This window comes from Trichoplusia ni, chromosome 12, assembly GCF_003590095.1.
Source record: "Trichoplusia ni isolate ovarian cell line Hi5 chromosome 12, tn1, whole genome shotgun sequence".
Taxonomy (NCBI): Eukaryota; Metazoa; Arthropoda; class Insecta; order Lepidoptera; family Noctuidae; genus Trichoplusia; species Trichoplusia ni.
In genome coordinates, this window is record NC_039489.1 from 492,850 (window position 1) to 507,917 (window position 15,068).

General features: G+C 34.8%; 1 protein-coding gene across 2 annotated transcripts; it reads right to left on the bottom strand.

The window, feature by feature from the left end:
- Positions 1-249: 249 nt before the first annotated feature.
- Positions 250-15,011, bottom strand: LOC113499446 (protein FAM160B1-like). Of its 2 annotated transcripts, XM_026879927.1 has the most exons (14): positions 14,780-15,009; positions 14,564-14,704; positions 11,175-11,396; positions 10,625-10,822; positions 10,078-10,296; positions 9,395-9,588; positions 8,616-8,721; positions 7,876-8,038; positions 7,195-7,316; positions 6,464-6,618; positions 5,460-5,588; positions 2,855-2,945; positions 1,689-2,209; positions 250-1,313 (listed from the first exon to the last, which is right to left on the bottom strand). In XM_026879927.1, exons 1-14 carry the CDS (start codon positions 14,822-14,824, stop codon positions 1,202-1,204), a joined length of 2,418 nt encoding a protein of 805 aa, XP_026735728.1. In that variant the 5' UTR covers positions 14,825-15,009; the 3' UTR covers positions 250-1,201. The 2 variants fall into 2 exon arrangements, with proteins under 2 accessions (XP_026735728.1, XP_026735730.1); XM_026879929.1 differs by lacking the exons at positions 250-1,313; positions 1,689-2,209; positions 2,855-2,945 and adding an exon at positions 4,276-4,799 and having other exon boundaries at positions 14,780-15,011.
- Between the last annotated feature and the right edge of the window lie 57 nt (positions 15,012-15,068).

Genomic DNA, 15,068 nt, shown 5'->3' on the forward strand with positions numbered 1-15,068 from the left:
AAAACGACTTTTCAATCAACATTGTAGATGAATGGACACACAAATCTTGTGTGTAATGTCATTTCCATACAATTGTGTTTCAGGTCAACGTAATGCTTATACAAATGTCATTTGTCAAGGGGCTTTTACATAGCTTTTTAAACGAAATGACGCGTTATATTCGAGTGATGAATGTGTGTGTAAGTTTAGGCATTTAAGATGTTTTCTTGAAGTTATTCGTGATTTGACAAATTGAATGACATGTTTTAGATTTAAATTATATACATTGAATCGATTAAAATGGGTATTACACTTCACTGAACACAAGGCTTGAATCTTAGGTCGGCGGGGAACCTAATAAGAAACGTTCTAACACTACATCGATTGTACATCCATCTCTGCCAGCAGAGTATATAGCAAAATTCCCATTTTACCGATCTTATTAGAGCCTCTTTCTATTTTAAACTTTTTGATTATTTAGGGATCAGTCCCTTAAGCCAAATTACATTTATTTAATCGTAAACGTTCATGGAGAACATTCGAATGTATGAAAATGACTGGTCACGTGACTTAAACAAACGTTATTTTTTCATTTTCATACTTATGAGAGTTGTATCGTCGTTAATGATTGAATAAATGTCACTCTAATAGAATGTAGTGTAATACCCACTTAAAACTTCAAGACATTACAGACATATTAATAAATCTGGAAGAAATGTAGTCTTCAACAAATAAAGTCCTAAATACCTTGACAATTTTAGGTCACACTTTTGAAATACATCACACATAAATTACAAATATTAATAAAATATTGACTTCATGTAGTTCACTGGTACATTTCAAACATATATATAACGTGAGATGAGGTAAACTCAGAATTCTGAACAAGGCTACTTCAAAACAAAAATGAACTTTATTGCTTTCACCTACAGATTAAAATGCTGTCATTACAAGATAAGTCGAAGAACAAAAGCCTTTTTATACTACAAATACAGTCGTGTTCAAAATCAAATCATTTTCTCGAGTACAATCAATTATAAAGTCATACAATTAATTTAATAGAAAAAAACACCTCCTGCCATTACAGCACTCATCACTGTCAGCGTCCAAGCCTAGCGCCAAAGTAATATTACATCGTGGAAGAGAGACGACACTATACGTGCTGTCACGCTTCCACAATTTAAAATGGCGGCAGACCTAAAGATACATTCGATCACAAAGCCTACCTCTGCATGTGTAGCGTGTGTTGGTACTTCACGAAGGCGATCGCCGCCAGTTCCTTGCAGAACTCTTCGAGAACTATCAGACTCTCAACTAGCTGGTTGTGTTCGCCGCTGTAAATGAAATATGGAGAAGTATTGGTTTTTGGTCCTTTTAGTATTGGTTTCCGTTTTCTCTTGGCATGGAGAGTGATGTTGGTAAGAAAATAAAATCATATAACAAAGTGCTAATAGTATAAATTATTTTTAATGCATAATTTTTTGAAGTTCAAAATTTCACTAGTCCGTAGGCGATATCTATAAAGAGATGCCCTTTTATATCAATGACAACAATATTGACACTAAATATCGTAATTTGGAAGAATGATTCTTCAATTATAGTATGAATTCTTATCACAGGCATTTGCAATTATTAGGCACTTACATATTGTTAAAAATGTGAGTTTTATATATATGAATTAAAAAGTTTTATGTTTTTTACATACATACCTTTCATCATAATTAGGATCCTCGCTCATGAGACACTGCCTTGTATTCTCAATGATCTTCTTATAATTCCTTAACCTGGGAATCTCCATGGTCAACCGTTTCGCGACCTCCTGCAGCGTTTTGAACAGCGTCGGGGTCTTCTTCGCAGTGGGCAGCATAGGATTGAGTAAGTACTCATGTAAATTAGGATGAGGGAGTAGAGCAAGTTGGGATATTATCGACGTTAAGTGTAGATTGACTTGGTAGGGTTGTGTTGGGAGGTTTGATAGCAATTTGAATATCATTTTGAAGAAGGGTCCTTCATCAAAGTCTTCTTCTGACTGAGAAGTTAAGTCTCTGCTTCGAAGGACGAGTTTTTGTGAGAATTTGTTGTCTTTCTGGTTGTGTTTAGTATCGAAGACTTCGTCGAGGTGTATGTCTGCTTCCGGGCGGCTGTCGTAGCTGTGCGTGGAGCTGGCGGTCGTGTCCACCCAGCTGTGGTCTGTGGGCCAGTGGAACGTCGCCGTCGTGTCTAGCCAGTACTGGAACGGTGACACGGGTTGGAACACATAGTTGGCAATTTGTAATCATAAATTTGACATAAGGTTATGATGATATTATTTGAATATATGCAGTTGGCTTGAGCAGTGAATTTGACTAATTAATCAGATTTTTAAAAATAATCTCTAGAAGGAATCTTTGCTATATCTATATTTATCTATTCAAGTCTCAGTCTACACAATCAACTATCTAAGTAAGTTTAGTATCATTGCGTTAAATACTCTGTACTACATGTATATTGATGCAAATATCATCAAACTCAACAACATATTTTCTACAAACCGCGCTTAATATACTATAACACTCTATACCAATCTTTCGCAATCCTTTTAGTACCAAAAGACCAAAATCCTACACTAAAAATCCACTATAACCTACGCTAAAATAGTCCTTTCACACCTTTCACTACCATCAAACTAAAACCTACATAATTATCATTTACACTATTAAGGTCCGATTTTTTTCGAGGTAACTTTTATTCGTAGAATATGTTTGACGTTTTGACAGCTTTTATATAGAAAATATGTCAAACGGCCATATTTATGCCCCCGATAAAAGTTATCTGACGGTTTAAAAAATCGGGCCGAAATTCAATACCTATATTAATGACCCTTGAATACATTTACCTGGTATCGTCTATGAGCGTCGTGAATGTAATGCTCGTAGTCAGCGCCCACCGGGTCGGACAGTATGGCGCGCGGCAACAGAAGCAGGAAACTGGAAAAACGAGGGACAAATGAAACAAACGCTCAGTTCCAAACTATTTAATTACATGTTTCATCAAAAAACGCATACAAAATCACAGATCTTATATACAGGTTGCTTTTGCTATCACTTTTGTGTAAAGGCGTTTAAAGTTAAAGGGTTTTGAGCGCGTACTTAAAGACTAAAATGATTTGCTATAATGTCGAAATACCAATAGTCAAAAAAAAATGTTGATAAATAAATGTTTGTACTACTTAAGGCAAGTTGAAGCAAAATTATGAGTTTATATTAAGAATTTATTTTTCGATATTGACGGTTTTAAATTAATCCTATTGATTAAGTAAAATACGCGCCAAACAACCTCTTTAAACACCCTTGAAAAAATTAACCAAAGAGTTTAATGTCTTTAAAAAGACGAAATATATTACAAAAAGAAATCATTATATAAAATAAATGTTGAGTTGCCCTACTCTGACTTTAAATAATCTTTATATTACAAAAAATAAAATATATATCACATATTTAGTTACCATCATATTAAAGATTCAATATCTCACAATTATATTTTATTATGGCATCAAATGAAATATTTACAAACATTCTTATGGATTTTTCACTTAAATATTTTATTTCTTTAAATCATGTACTTTTTTGTCAAAGATTAAGATCATAGATTGTATACACAGATTTTTATTTTACATTTTTATAATACATTTATACAGATAATTACGTGTTTATTAAAAATTTATAAAATGATGATTGTACATCCTAACTACCTAACACTTTCATGAAAGATTACATATTTATTTACTGAACAACCCTATTTTTAATCCCAAGAATTTACATACAAATGTAACTTAACGATAAAGCGGTTTTAATTTATAATAGCATAATCATTCTCTTATGATTATGTCCACAAAATAAAAATAAATATAATCTTTAATATTACCCTATAGTCCTTATTTACAATATTTACAAATTAAATAACTTAAAATACAATTTAATTATGGCATGTGCAATTAGTGCAACCCTAAACCTGTATTATTATTTAACTGGCAACATTCGCCCGTCGAGATCATTTGAGGACATTTAAATTAATCTCGGTACAATTAATTGTACTGTTAAATACATGTGTATTATTTAGGCCCACTGATGGGCAAACTCTTCTATAAAAGTACTAAAGGCTTATTTTCTGAACCTGTATACAAGGTCTTTTAATATAGTCAGTCATTTGAAATTCAACTTATGTATATAGAAACAAACAACTTCCTGCGTTCAGAAAAAATAATAAAATATGAAAAATATCGGGCTTATCTTAACAGAAAAATAAAGTTTTGCTATTACTATTGTAAATTAAATTACTAATAGAAGTCGCAAGTGGCTAAATACTACGTTTTCTTAATAAATGATGCAATGGTTTACTCACGTGTATTTATCGGGATTGCCCGACTAGTTTCGGACCCAAAGGGGGTCCTGAATCATTAGCTGACTACTAGCTAATGAATCATTCTCACGATAGTAACTACAAAAAACTATGTTTCCTTTGTCACAAGAAATGTTTTTTTGGTATTTGTTTTGGAGAAAGTTGTCTATTCCTATACACATTGAATGTCAAGAAATAAAATATGTAGGTATTGCTTTTCGGTTACCGGTGACATACATTTCGTTCAATGGTTTGAAACACGACTTGACTACGTCATAACAAGTTGTATACAGTATGTTCACAAAATAAATATTATACCTTGTTAATTCGTAATATAATTAATAAATTAATCGTTATAATTAATGATACTGGCAGTGTTCGCGGTGGGTATACTTTCTTTCAACATTATTTCTTCAATGCGAGCTTTGAGTAGCGCAAGCCGCCTAAAAATTTAAGCTTCAGTTAAATATGTTACTAAAAAACGCAGTTTAAATATGAAGTTTTATATTTTAATCGATAATGTGATTGTTTTAAAGCTGTTATTTCTTTGCAAAGCAATTTCCAGACACCGATAGCAATTGTATTTTAGTTTTTAATGTGATAAGTTAAGGAAGCTTGTGTTGCATGCGATCTGTCAAGTTGTTTCTTTGGGCGTTGCTTTTATAGCACCGTTTTTATTTAGATTTTATAATGTTATTATCATGGTCAACACTTAGTTGAAAATCAATAATAGGCGATTACATGAAGAAAATATTTTATATGGCAAATATAGACACACAATGAAATAAATCTATTAAAAAGTAATTTACTGTAGAAGTTTTAATCGATCAAAATCTTAAAGTCTTTCCTTTGAATATTATCAAAACATTCTTATTTATTCAAGACTCCTTAGGTCGTAAGACATGTAAAATACAAAACGAATTTTATTTTTATTGAATAAAAGGACCAATTGGCGCCAATATTGTTCAAAAATGCTATCATACAAAAGCTTAAGAAAAAACTACTAACCTAAGATCAAAAGTAAAGGACCAAACTAGATGCAAAAGGACCAAACAAACGAATCAACAGATGGCATAACTATACCATTATTGGTGAGTACTGACCTGTTGATAACTCTGTGTATGTTCTCCGTGCCCTCGTCGTGGTGTGTGGGGTCGAGTCCTTCGTGAGACAAGATGTCTGTGATCTGTTCGTTCACGTGGTCTTCGTGCTGAAGCTGTTTCATTGCCTCTCTGGAAGTTAAATGATTAATTTTATATACATTTAAAACTTGCAATCAACTACTAAACTCTTTAGAGAAGAGTAGGGGTCATTAAAGGCTTGGCAGGCTAACGGTGGCTTAGTGGTTGGTAGGTCGGCACGCCAACGTTGTCGTGCGCAACGAGTTCGATTCTGATTTAGTCCACGAATGCTTGTCCTGAGTCTGGGAGTCTTTACGAATGTGAAACTTGAATGTTTAAAAAAACTCTCGCGATACAAGGATTAAATACCTTAGTTGTTTAACAAAATGTATACTGCGGAAGTATCCTGTCTTGCTTTCACGATAAAACTATTGAACCGATTGCAATGAAATTTGGTACACAGGTAGTCTAGAGACAGGGACATATACTATTTAGTAGCAATGGTAAAAATGCAACATCATTTTACCTTCAACGGATGCCTCAATATTGAAAATTGAAGGAGTCACTACTGTAACGTTTTGAAAGTGCCTGGAGAATGGCTTAGTTGGAATAAAAACTTAATGATTTTGGTCTATGTGAATAGGTACTTGTTGCCTTGTTGTACTCCCTCTCGCGACCTAAAAGTGCCTATCTATACTTCTATAGTAATATATAAAGCTGAAGAGTTTGTTTGTTTGTTTGAACGCGCTAATCTCAGGATCTACTGGTCTAAATTAAAAATTCTTTTTGCGTTGAATAGACCATTCATCGAGGAAGGCTTTAGGCTATAAACCATCACGTTGCGACTACTAGGAGCGAAGATATAATGGAAAATGTGAAAAAAACAGGGCAGGTATAAATCATAACTTATATCTTCTACCCACGGGGACGAAGTCGCGGGCAACAGCTAGTTTGAAATGAAAACTTTTGCCTAGGTGTGTGTGTACCTGTTGTACTCCCTCTCGCGGCCTAGGGACAGGTCGTTGAGGCGGTCCCGCTCGTCGTCGTCGGGCGCGGGCGGCGGCGCGCGGTAGCCGCGTGACGTCACGCGCGCCAGCACCACGCGCTGGATGCTGTGCGCCGTGCCCTTCTCTATTATAGTCTGGGGGGACGGGCAGAGCACTTGTAAGTCACGTGGTTCATATAAGGAGATATGTAAGGATTATAGAGAAATAATTGAACTGAATTGGCTAGATAGGGAATCGTGGATAATTTTTGAGGCAACCCAGCTGGTACCAGTGGGCTAGATAGATTTCTATTCACAACATGGGGCCACTTTTAAATTTAATTATTTTACTAATGATTGTATTTTTGGAACTAAGTACTCATTTTATTATGCTAGTAAAAATGTTTACTGCCGTCTTGTACAAAATATTGCTTTCTGCTATAGGATATGTCAAATTAATAGGTACATCGAGCACAGCGCTATGACTATAGTGTCCAAAAAAAGTTAAAGATTGTCTCTCAGATAGGCACAGGCCTCTTCCCATCGCTTCGCATCCCCTAGAATAGGGTTAAGCATTTCAGTTTAAAATATTTGAATCCCACATCCTCAAATTGTTTTCCTTCACCGTTTGTCAGTGGTTTACAATTATGTATTAAAAATCTACAAATTTGAAAAATTCACATTGATACTTTGCCAGTGTGGGGATCGAATCTGCACCAAGATCTTACTAACCTCGAAAAACCTGAGTGTTTCTAACGTGAGGTCGTAGTTCTCTGTGAGACAGTTGTTGATGAGCGTGTGTAGTAGGGGCCACTCCGACACCTCGCCGTCACCCACCAACCAGTTAGAAAACTCTGCAACATATTCATAAATAGTAACCAGCTGTACCAGCAAACGATGTTTTGAAATGATGGAGAAAAAAAAACACTCGAGAGGAGATAAAAAATAAATGTTTTTCTTTTCTCAGATCTATCGAATATGCACACAAAATATAGGAATCGGTCGAGCCGTTTCGGAGTTCAATTTCGTACACGAGAATTTTATATGTTAGATTACAGACAAAAGGTGTGCAGCATAATCCTGTAACTGTATCATGAAAATGCGGTTGAGAAATTCCGATTCTTAGCTTTGATTTTGATTTGATTTTAACTAATAACCTAAAAGCTATAACTTGCTACTAACTATAGCAGCAAGTTATAGCTGTGCTGCAGCGAGTCTTAAATGGCCTGAAGTCGGTACTTGGTGGCGGCCAACCAGATTCAGGACAAGAACCATTCGTGGATCACACAAATGCTTTTCCTACACTGGTATTGAACCACCAAAACCCCCTCTCCTCCTATACTATTCCAGCATTTCTATATCACATTAAATAATATACAAAACTTTCTTACACTTAATCAGTATCATACGTACCATTGATAAGGTCAGGTGAGTCGACGACTTTGAGACACTTGGCGAGTATAGCGGTGACGAGTACCGCGTGGTGGACGTCCGTGATGCCGGCCTCGGCCGCGGCCTCCAGGAAGTTCTGCCGGAACGTGCGCGACAGGTGCGACGCTATCGTCGGGTGGCACTCCTGGGGAAACAGAAAAGTATTCGGATTTATGGAGTGAATTGAAAAGCGGAAGGGGGTAAATAAATAGTAGTAATATTTGGATCTGTTTAGTTGATGTCAATTGAAAGGCAAAAGGGTGTACTAGGTGATAAGAACAGCTTATCCCTAGTAATATTGTAAATTTGAATGTAAGTTGTTTGTTACGCTATCATACATATTCTTGGAAGGATAAGTAGCATAGGGTTACTTTGTGTCGAGTTGAAAAAAAAAGCAGGACTATGCTTTACAGAGATATACAATGCGTCGACCGTTATTTAATTAGTCCATATAATCGACAAGAAAAAATCGACAGAGCTAAAATAAAAACCGACTTATTTTCCCGTTTTTTTATAAGGAACGGCTGAAGAACTCATTTATTGATTTATAACATAACCAAAAAAAAAACTATTATACAAATTCATAAGAACCAATTGCTGTCTATAAAATAAAAACAACAAAAAAAACAGATACATACTACTTGTTATACCAACTTAGATAATCTATATGCCCATACACTTATAACAAGTTTTTAATTTTTGTTATCTATCACAATATTTACCTTCATCAAAGTATCGCAGTAATCCAACCAGGAGAAGAAACTCGTCAGCTCTCTGTAGCCGTGAAACTTGCTGTACGACTTGTCACCAAAGTCTTGCGCTACGTAACTAGAAAACACAAATAAATTAATTGCATTATTGTAAATAGTTTTCGTGAGGAGACATGATTAAAATTTAATAAAGGTTTACGCATGGGTATTTATCGGGAATGCCTGATTCGTTTCGGACCTATCAGGAGTCCTTAATCATGCGATGATGCAGTGGTGGGCAGTCGCGGCCACATCTTACTAGTCGGACGATCCCGATGAATAAGCGTGAGTAAACCGTTATTAAATAAATTTTAATTATTGTTTTTCCTTAGCCGCCAGAAAAACATATTTCTATTCCAAGGGTAAAGGTCATTTAACTTTTTATAGATTGAGGAAAACATGAAACGTTATCAATAGCGTTATATTATGAAGTCTCGATGAAAATAAATGCAGTAGAATAATCAAAATTATAAGGCTTGCTTGTTCGGTATTATTTGGTGGGCATTAGATTTGCGCCGTTTATCTCTTTAATTTCAGGAACTGATTTTTCACCAGCACACATTTAAACCCAGTTTATTTTTATCTTAAATATAAAATTATCGAATCTATTTATCATGCCACTAACTGATCCCTGTCAAATGTTTTACTGGCATTATATGCGAAATTTATTTTTTACCTGACATGCCATTAATTATTTTTTTTTACGGCTTAGCAACATTTGCTAGTTCATTAGAAAAGTCAAAGACACTTACGCCCAAGTGATATTGAGATGGTCCACATCGCTAGGCTCCACATTGGCCGGCACACACTTGTACTTGGCGGCCAGTTTCTCCACGATGGTCTCGCAGGCGGGGCTGCAGCTGGTCACCAGGTTCGCGATGTCGTCCTCCGGGAGAGAGGACACTATCATTATGCCTTCACACGCACGAAGGACGACTTGGTTGTCCTGGGGTAAGGGGTATTAAAATAATTATTTACTTTTAGATTAGATTTTTATTAAAGACAACAAATTATTGTATTTTCATAAAAAAAAGAAACAGTTCTTCTAATGGAATATTTTAAAGTCGAAAGACAATGGTCCCAGTATTACAATACTTCTAGAGCTTTGAGGTTTTTACTAAAAACAATTTTGTCATAAACTACTACGTATTAAATGAATTCAAGCAAAAAATAAAAATAACTAACATTTTTATTGGATTTTTAAACTATCCATGAAACTACTTATCATTCTATTATAATATACGCGAGAATATGTATGAATGTTTGTAACTTTCCCACGCAAAAACCACTGAACGGATTAAGAACAAATTTGGTACACAGATAATTTAAAAAAAACATAAAATACATCACAAATAATATCTGGCTATAGCTTTCTGTGCAGCTGTCATACTGGAAGCAATAAGTCCTTTATACAATTCTATTCTAAAATACTCACAGCACTATTCAAATAAGACAGCAGCAGATCAATCAATAAGAACTTGTCGTTATCATCGTAAACGGTCTTGTGGCTCTTGCACGACACGTTGTCGTCAACCGAGCTGCTTGAAGTGGCGTTACACACGTCGTCCTTCCCAGTACGGATGATGGACACGTTGCGTAACGGGTTTGGGGGCAGTTCTACCTCGAAGAGCGGATTCTTTTTCGGAGTTTGGATCTTAAATGTGAGACGATAAGGTTGGTTATTGATTGGCATTACTAACGCATCAAAATCCCAAAGTTATTGCTGTCCTTGGAGTGACAGGTTATGTAACGGGTTGGGGGGAGTCCTACCTCGAAAAGTGAATTCATTTTGGGGTTTGTACCTTAAAAGTGAGTGAATAAGATTTTCTTTTATTTTGTTATTGACTCTCTTTCGGATATTTGAAGTTGTTGCTTCTTTACACTATGTAGAGTTTAAAGTATTCTAGCTTTATAAAACAAATGTATGTATTGTTAAATCACTACAACAAACCCTGACCAAAATTCTAGGTACTTAAACATACCTTACTCCGAATCGGTATAAGTTTCTGTATGTCCTCAGGTATACTAAGCAGCGTGGACTTATCTTCTACGAATGGCGTCGTAAAGATATTGGCAAGGCCTGGCTCCTTTCGCACCAGCCCGCACAGCGTGAGAAGAAGTTCCACTTCTTCCTTCTCCGTCGGGGAGGCTGGGCTTTCGTTGCATTGTATTAGCATACGCTGAAAGAGGATACATATATATAAGTCAATTGAAGAGTTACAAAAAGCGCTATCCTTGCATTTATGAAACTCCGACTTTTTCCTTAGTTAAGTATGGTGTGGTAAAGTTGTGACAAAGCTAAAACCAAGATTGTGCGATTTTAAAAGTCAGCCATTTTTAAAACCGGGTAAAATGTTTTTAACAAATAAAATCAAACCAAATATTCAAGGTTTGATTTTATTTGTTTAGTTTTTGTTAAAATTTTAATTATAACTACTAATAACAAATAGCAATAATTAGATTATATTTTATGGTTAGATTTGTTATATACAAAACGTCACTCCATCACCCAACACAAAACTGCCAACCCACCTGTAACGGCCTATAAACATGTGCACTATTAACACAGGGCTGCCTGGTCCGGCGCAGTAGCGCGGTGCCCGTGGTGAGTGCGAGCGCGCGCGCGCCGGGAGGCCGCTCGGCCGCCGCGAGCGCGCACAACGCGTCCAGCAGGCACACTGACCGCTGCACTATTGCCTCCATGCATGGCCCCACTGTACCGCCGTGCTGTTCTTTTTCTTCTTCTACTATTAACTGGAATATGTTACAGATATATTAGAAAAAAAAGTATTTATGTTGAGGCGGTACTAGGTCCAGCAGAAAACCTCTATAGGCTATATTGATTGATTGGCTGAATAGAACAATTTAGCTACTGCTACTAAGGTTTATTTGTATTCGGGAATTTGAAGTTGATGTTTTGAGGCTGTAAAAACTACTAGTCTTAATTTTCTAGTCGTTTCTGTCTCACTGAAGGCCAAATGCCTCTAAAGAAGGATTCACGAAATCGGATCCTGTGGCTTTGGCTCAGGCAGTTGAAGGGGCCCGGGGTGTTTTCAGTCAGTCCGTCATACATGAAGGTTCGCAATGAAGCATACCATAAGCGGTTCAACCCAAAAAGACAAACGTTAAATGCCTCTTTTCGTGTATCTCTTTGGTATTTTCTTGGTTGAAGTGGTTTATTTTTTGCGCTTTTCAAACTGCAAGTTAGTACCAAAGTATGTACCTGTAAGCTAGTGTCGTAAGATAATATTATGATCACATAAGGTTTCACTATCATAATATTATGTTTATCTTGAACGTAGTACATAGTTGTTTTACAAAGTGAAGAACCAAACATGAACCTGTTTGACAACTCTCGTGTCTTCTTTCTAAATAAATGTATAACAGTGGAGTTTATTGCGCCGTTTATTTTCTACAGTGGTTTTGTTGAGCGAAATGGGCTGTTTTTGACGTTCCAAAAGTGCTACTTTCAATTGCTTCGGTTGAGTACCTAATATAAAAGTTGGCAAATATATATTTTTTTAAACCCAGTTTAAAAATAAATGTTCCAGAAAACCAAGAATAAAGATACCAAATAATCCAAATAAATGTCCATTATTAATTTGTTTGTATTAAAAGTTAAATCAATATTGTTTAGCTTTTATTAAGTACCTAACCAAATGAAGTAGCATAGTATAGTGACCTATTTTTAGTAAATGGATTTGTATGCAATTTGATTTATTCTTTGTCCAACATTTTACTAACGAAAAAAAAAAACTCTTGAATAAATATAACAAATCAGTAAACAATAAAGCCGCTTGATAAAAACGACCCATCAAGGTCACTACAATTGAACGCGTGATTCCGTGAAATTCACTCAGTTGCATTCATTTGAATGTGCCACTAGAAAGTGTTACTATAATATGTTATAATGAAAGTTGGCATATTATGGTCATATGGTATGTTTATTAACAGTCATTGGTTGCTAGGCAACGGTTAAGAGAGTGTACATTATATGTGATGGTCCATTTAATGTGAATGGAAAGTTTTTTTTAATAATATTTCATAGCCTGGATGAGTATTCAGATTATTTCTGAATAATCATGGGGTTTTAATTTTTTTATGCATAAACTAGCTAATGTAGCTTGATCTGGGCGAGTAACTGGGGCATCGAGAACAATCTCCAAGCTTCTAAAAAAATTACCTCAATCGGTCTTTGTTGGTTTTTGCGAGACTAATGAATAGCACAGAACGGCCCTGTTATCAGTAAATCCGCCCCTAGGTCGTGTAGTCATGTCAGCTAGTAATCTTCTCAGATTATAAGTTATGTTGGGTCAAGTTTAATAAATTACCTATACAAATAGCTATAGAGGGAAATAATTTGTGAAATTAAGACTTAGAGATCGACCAACTCTATAAAATATTTTATCCAGTTGATAGGATAGATAGGTTTAAAATAAAAACAGTTTCGTTATTGATTTGAATAAAAAAATATAAATTCCTTTTTTAAATAAAAAAATATTTTGAAATGGCTCATTTCGTCACGCAAACAACTCTCTAAAACAGTGACGTATAATAATTTGAAATAGATTTTGATTGAACAAAAAAGTCCACATATTTTTAATCAACTTAACGAACTTTTACATTAATCTTCATTATGTTTAAATCTGAACTACACAATAAGATCAATAGAGAACTGTTTAAAATTCTACCCACAAAGTGTAACCAAGGTGAAACAGTTGAGATAAAACAATAGCTGTTTCCTTATTAGCTTGCCAATACAAACTGGTAAATTGAAATGTGTTGTAACCGGCGTTATCAGCTGATTGCTGATTAATAACAACATGGAATTAGTAACAACATAGAAAAAGTAAATAAAAAATTAATTATAGTTGAGTTGTTTAACACTTTGACAACTTTTTCGAATTTACTATTTAAATATTTACATTTGAGGATTTTTGTTCTTTTTTTGTATCATAGTTTTTTAAGTGCTTATTTATTAGTTTTTGTTGTGCTACTAAACTTTCAATAAGTAAAACAATAGTGAACTTGCGTTTCATGGGTCTTGAACCATATATTGCTCATGATATTCTTTCTTATAATGATTCCTGTCTATAATATTTTATTTTTCATATTTTCACATTAAGCCTATCATTATGTAAGATATTTCTAGTGTCTGAAGACCTAAACTGACATTTATTATGCAGTGTGAAGATGGCTGGACTGAAAGCTTCCCGAAGCCACCCCAAGTGCAACGGGCTGACTTGGAGATTACATGCGGAAAAGGTAGTAGTCGATAATGCCTCACGGCATTGAGTCTGTCTTATGTACCACAATTGTACATTTGAGTTTAAATAAAAAAATATACATTATTTAACAAAATTAATTAGCCAATAAAATGTACTACCTCATTTTATTCAATCAGAATAAGTTAACATAATGAAAAGAGCAATAATACATCATCGGTCCATATTTTATTATAATAAGCTTTCTAAGGAGTCATATTTATATAAACATACTCTTATGCATATGCATTATAAAGAGGATTAAAAATATAATCTCTGTTATAATTGAACAATGAAAGAGGTTTATCATTAAGAGGTATTATCATAAAGACATATTATGTAAGGATGTTTATTAGTGTATGTGTAATAGTGACATTTCTAAATAATATGCACATTTAAATGCATTCTTATATAACTAGATTATTGGTTAAAAGATTATTTAATCATGAATTTATATAGAAATAGTTTGTTGTGTGTTTCTTATGTTTGACTTTTTTTTATAAAAGCAGTATCATTTCTATGTTTTATTTTGTTTGAGTACTTAGTAGTCTTAGTAATTACGTACCAATACCACCATATACTTCTCATTGAATAATAATGTTCTGAACACAAACACCATAGTAATTTTCCAGTTATAAAATCTAATTACCCACTGACCTGTAACATTTGATGTAGGTGATGCGGTATTCTAGTCTCCTCAATATGCAGTTTGTTATTCTCGTCATAATTCTGATAGAAATTCAATATCATCTTCCAGTGGTACTCGAAGTCCTCCAACCTCGTCGCTGGAGGTGCCAACTGAAACAATACAGCATCGTTAATTTGCCCACTACACGCACGTTACTCCGATAATATTAATTGTTATGTTCTTACAACGTCCGCCGCTGTTTGTAGCACGTCCGAAAATCTACTCAACATTTTCACACTATAATTTTACTGGTAGCTACACATAACAAGGGCTTTGGCTGTTATGCAAAGCTGAGATTACAATTGGTAGATAAACCATCAAAACATTGTATCTAGATCTATTGAATTTAATTTAACCACAACACAGCAAACCGAATAAATACAGAAATAATGAAGTACAATGACAACAGTCACATGTCACTGTCAAAGTCAAAACTACTGTTCCACTTTTTTTACCGATTGCAATAGCTATAAA

Coding starts and splice junctions, on each gene's coding strand:
- LOC113499446 (XM_026879927.1), bottom strand. CDS start 14,824: ATGTTGAGTAGATTTTCGGACGTGCTACAAACAGCGGCGGACGTT. Junction 10,823..11,174: donor ATGTTTATAGGCCGTTACAG/GTGGGTTGGCAG, acceptor ATCCTCTTTCAG/CGTATGCTAATACAATGCAA. Junction 1,314..1,688: donor GATCCTAATTATGATGAAAG/GTATGTATGTAA, acceptor TTTCATTTACAG/CGGCGAACACAACCAGCTAG.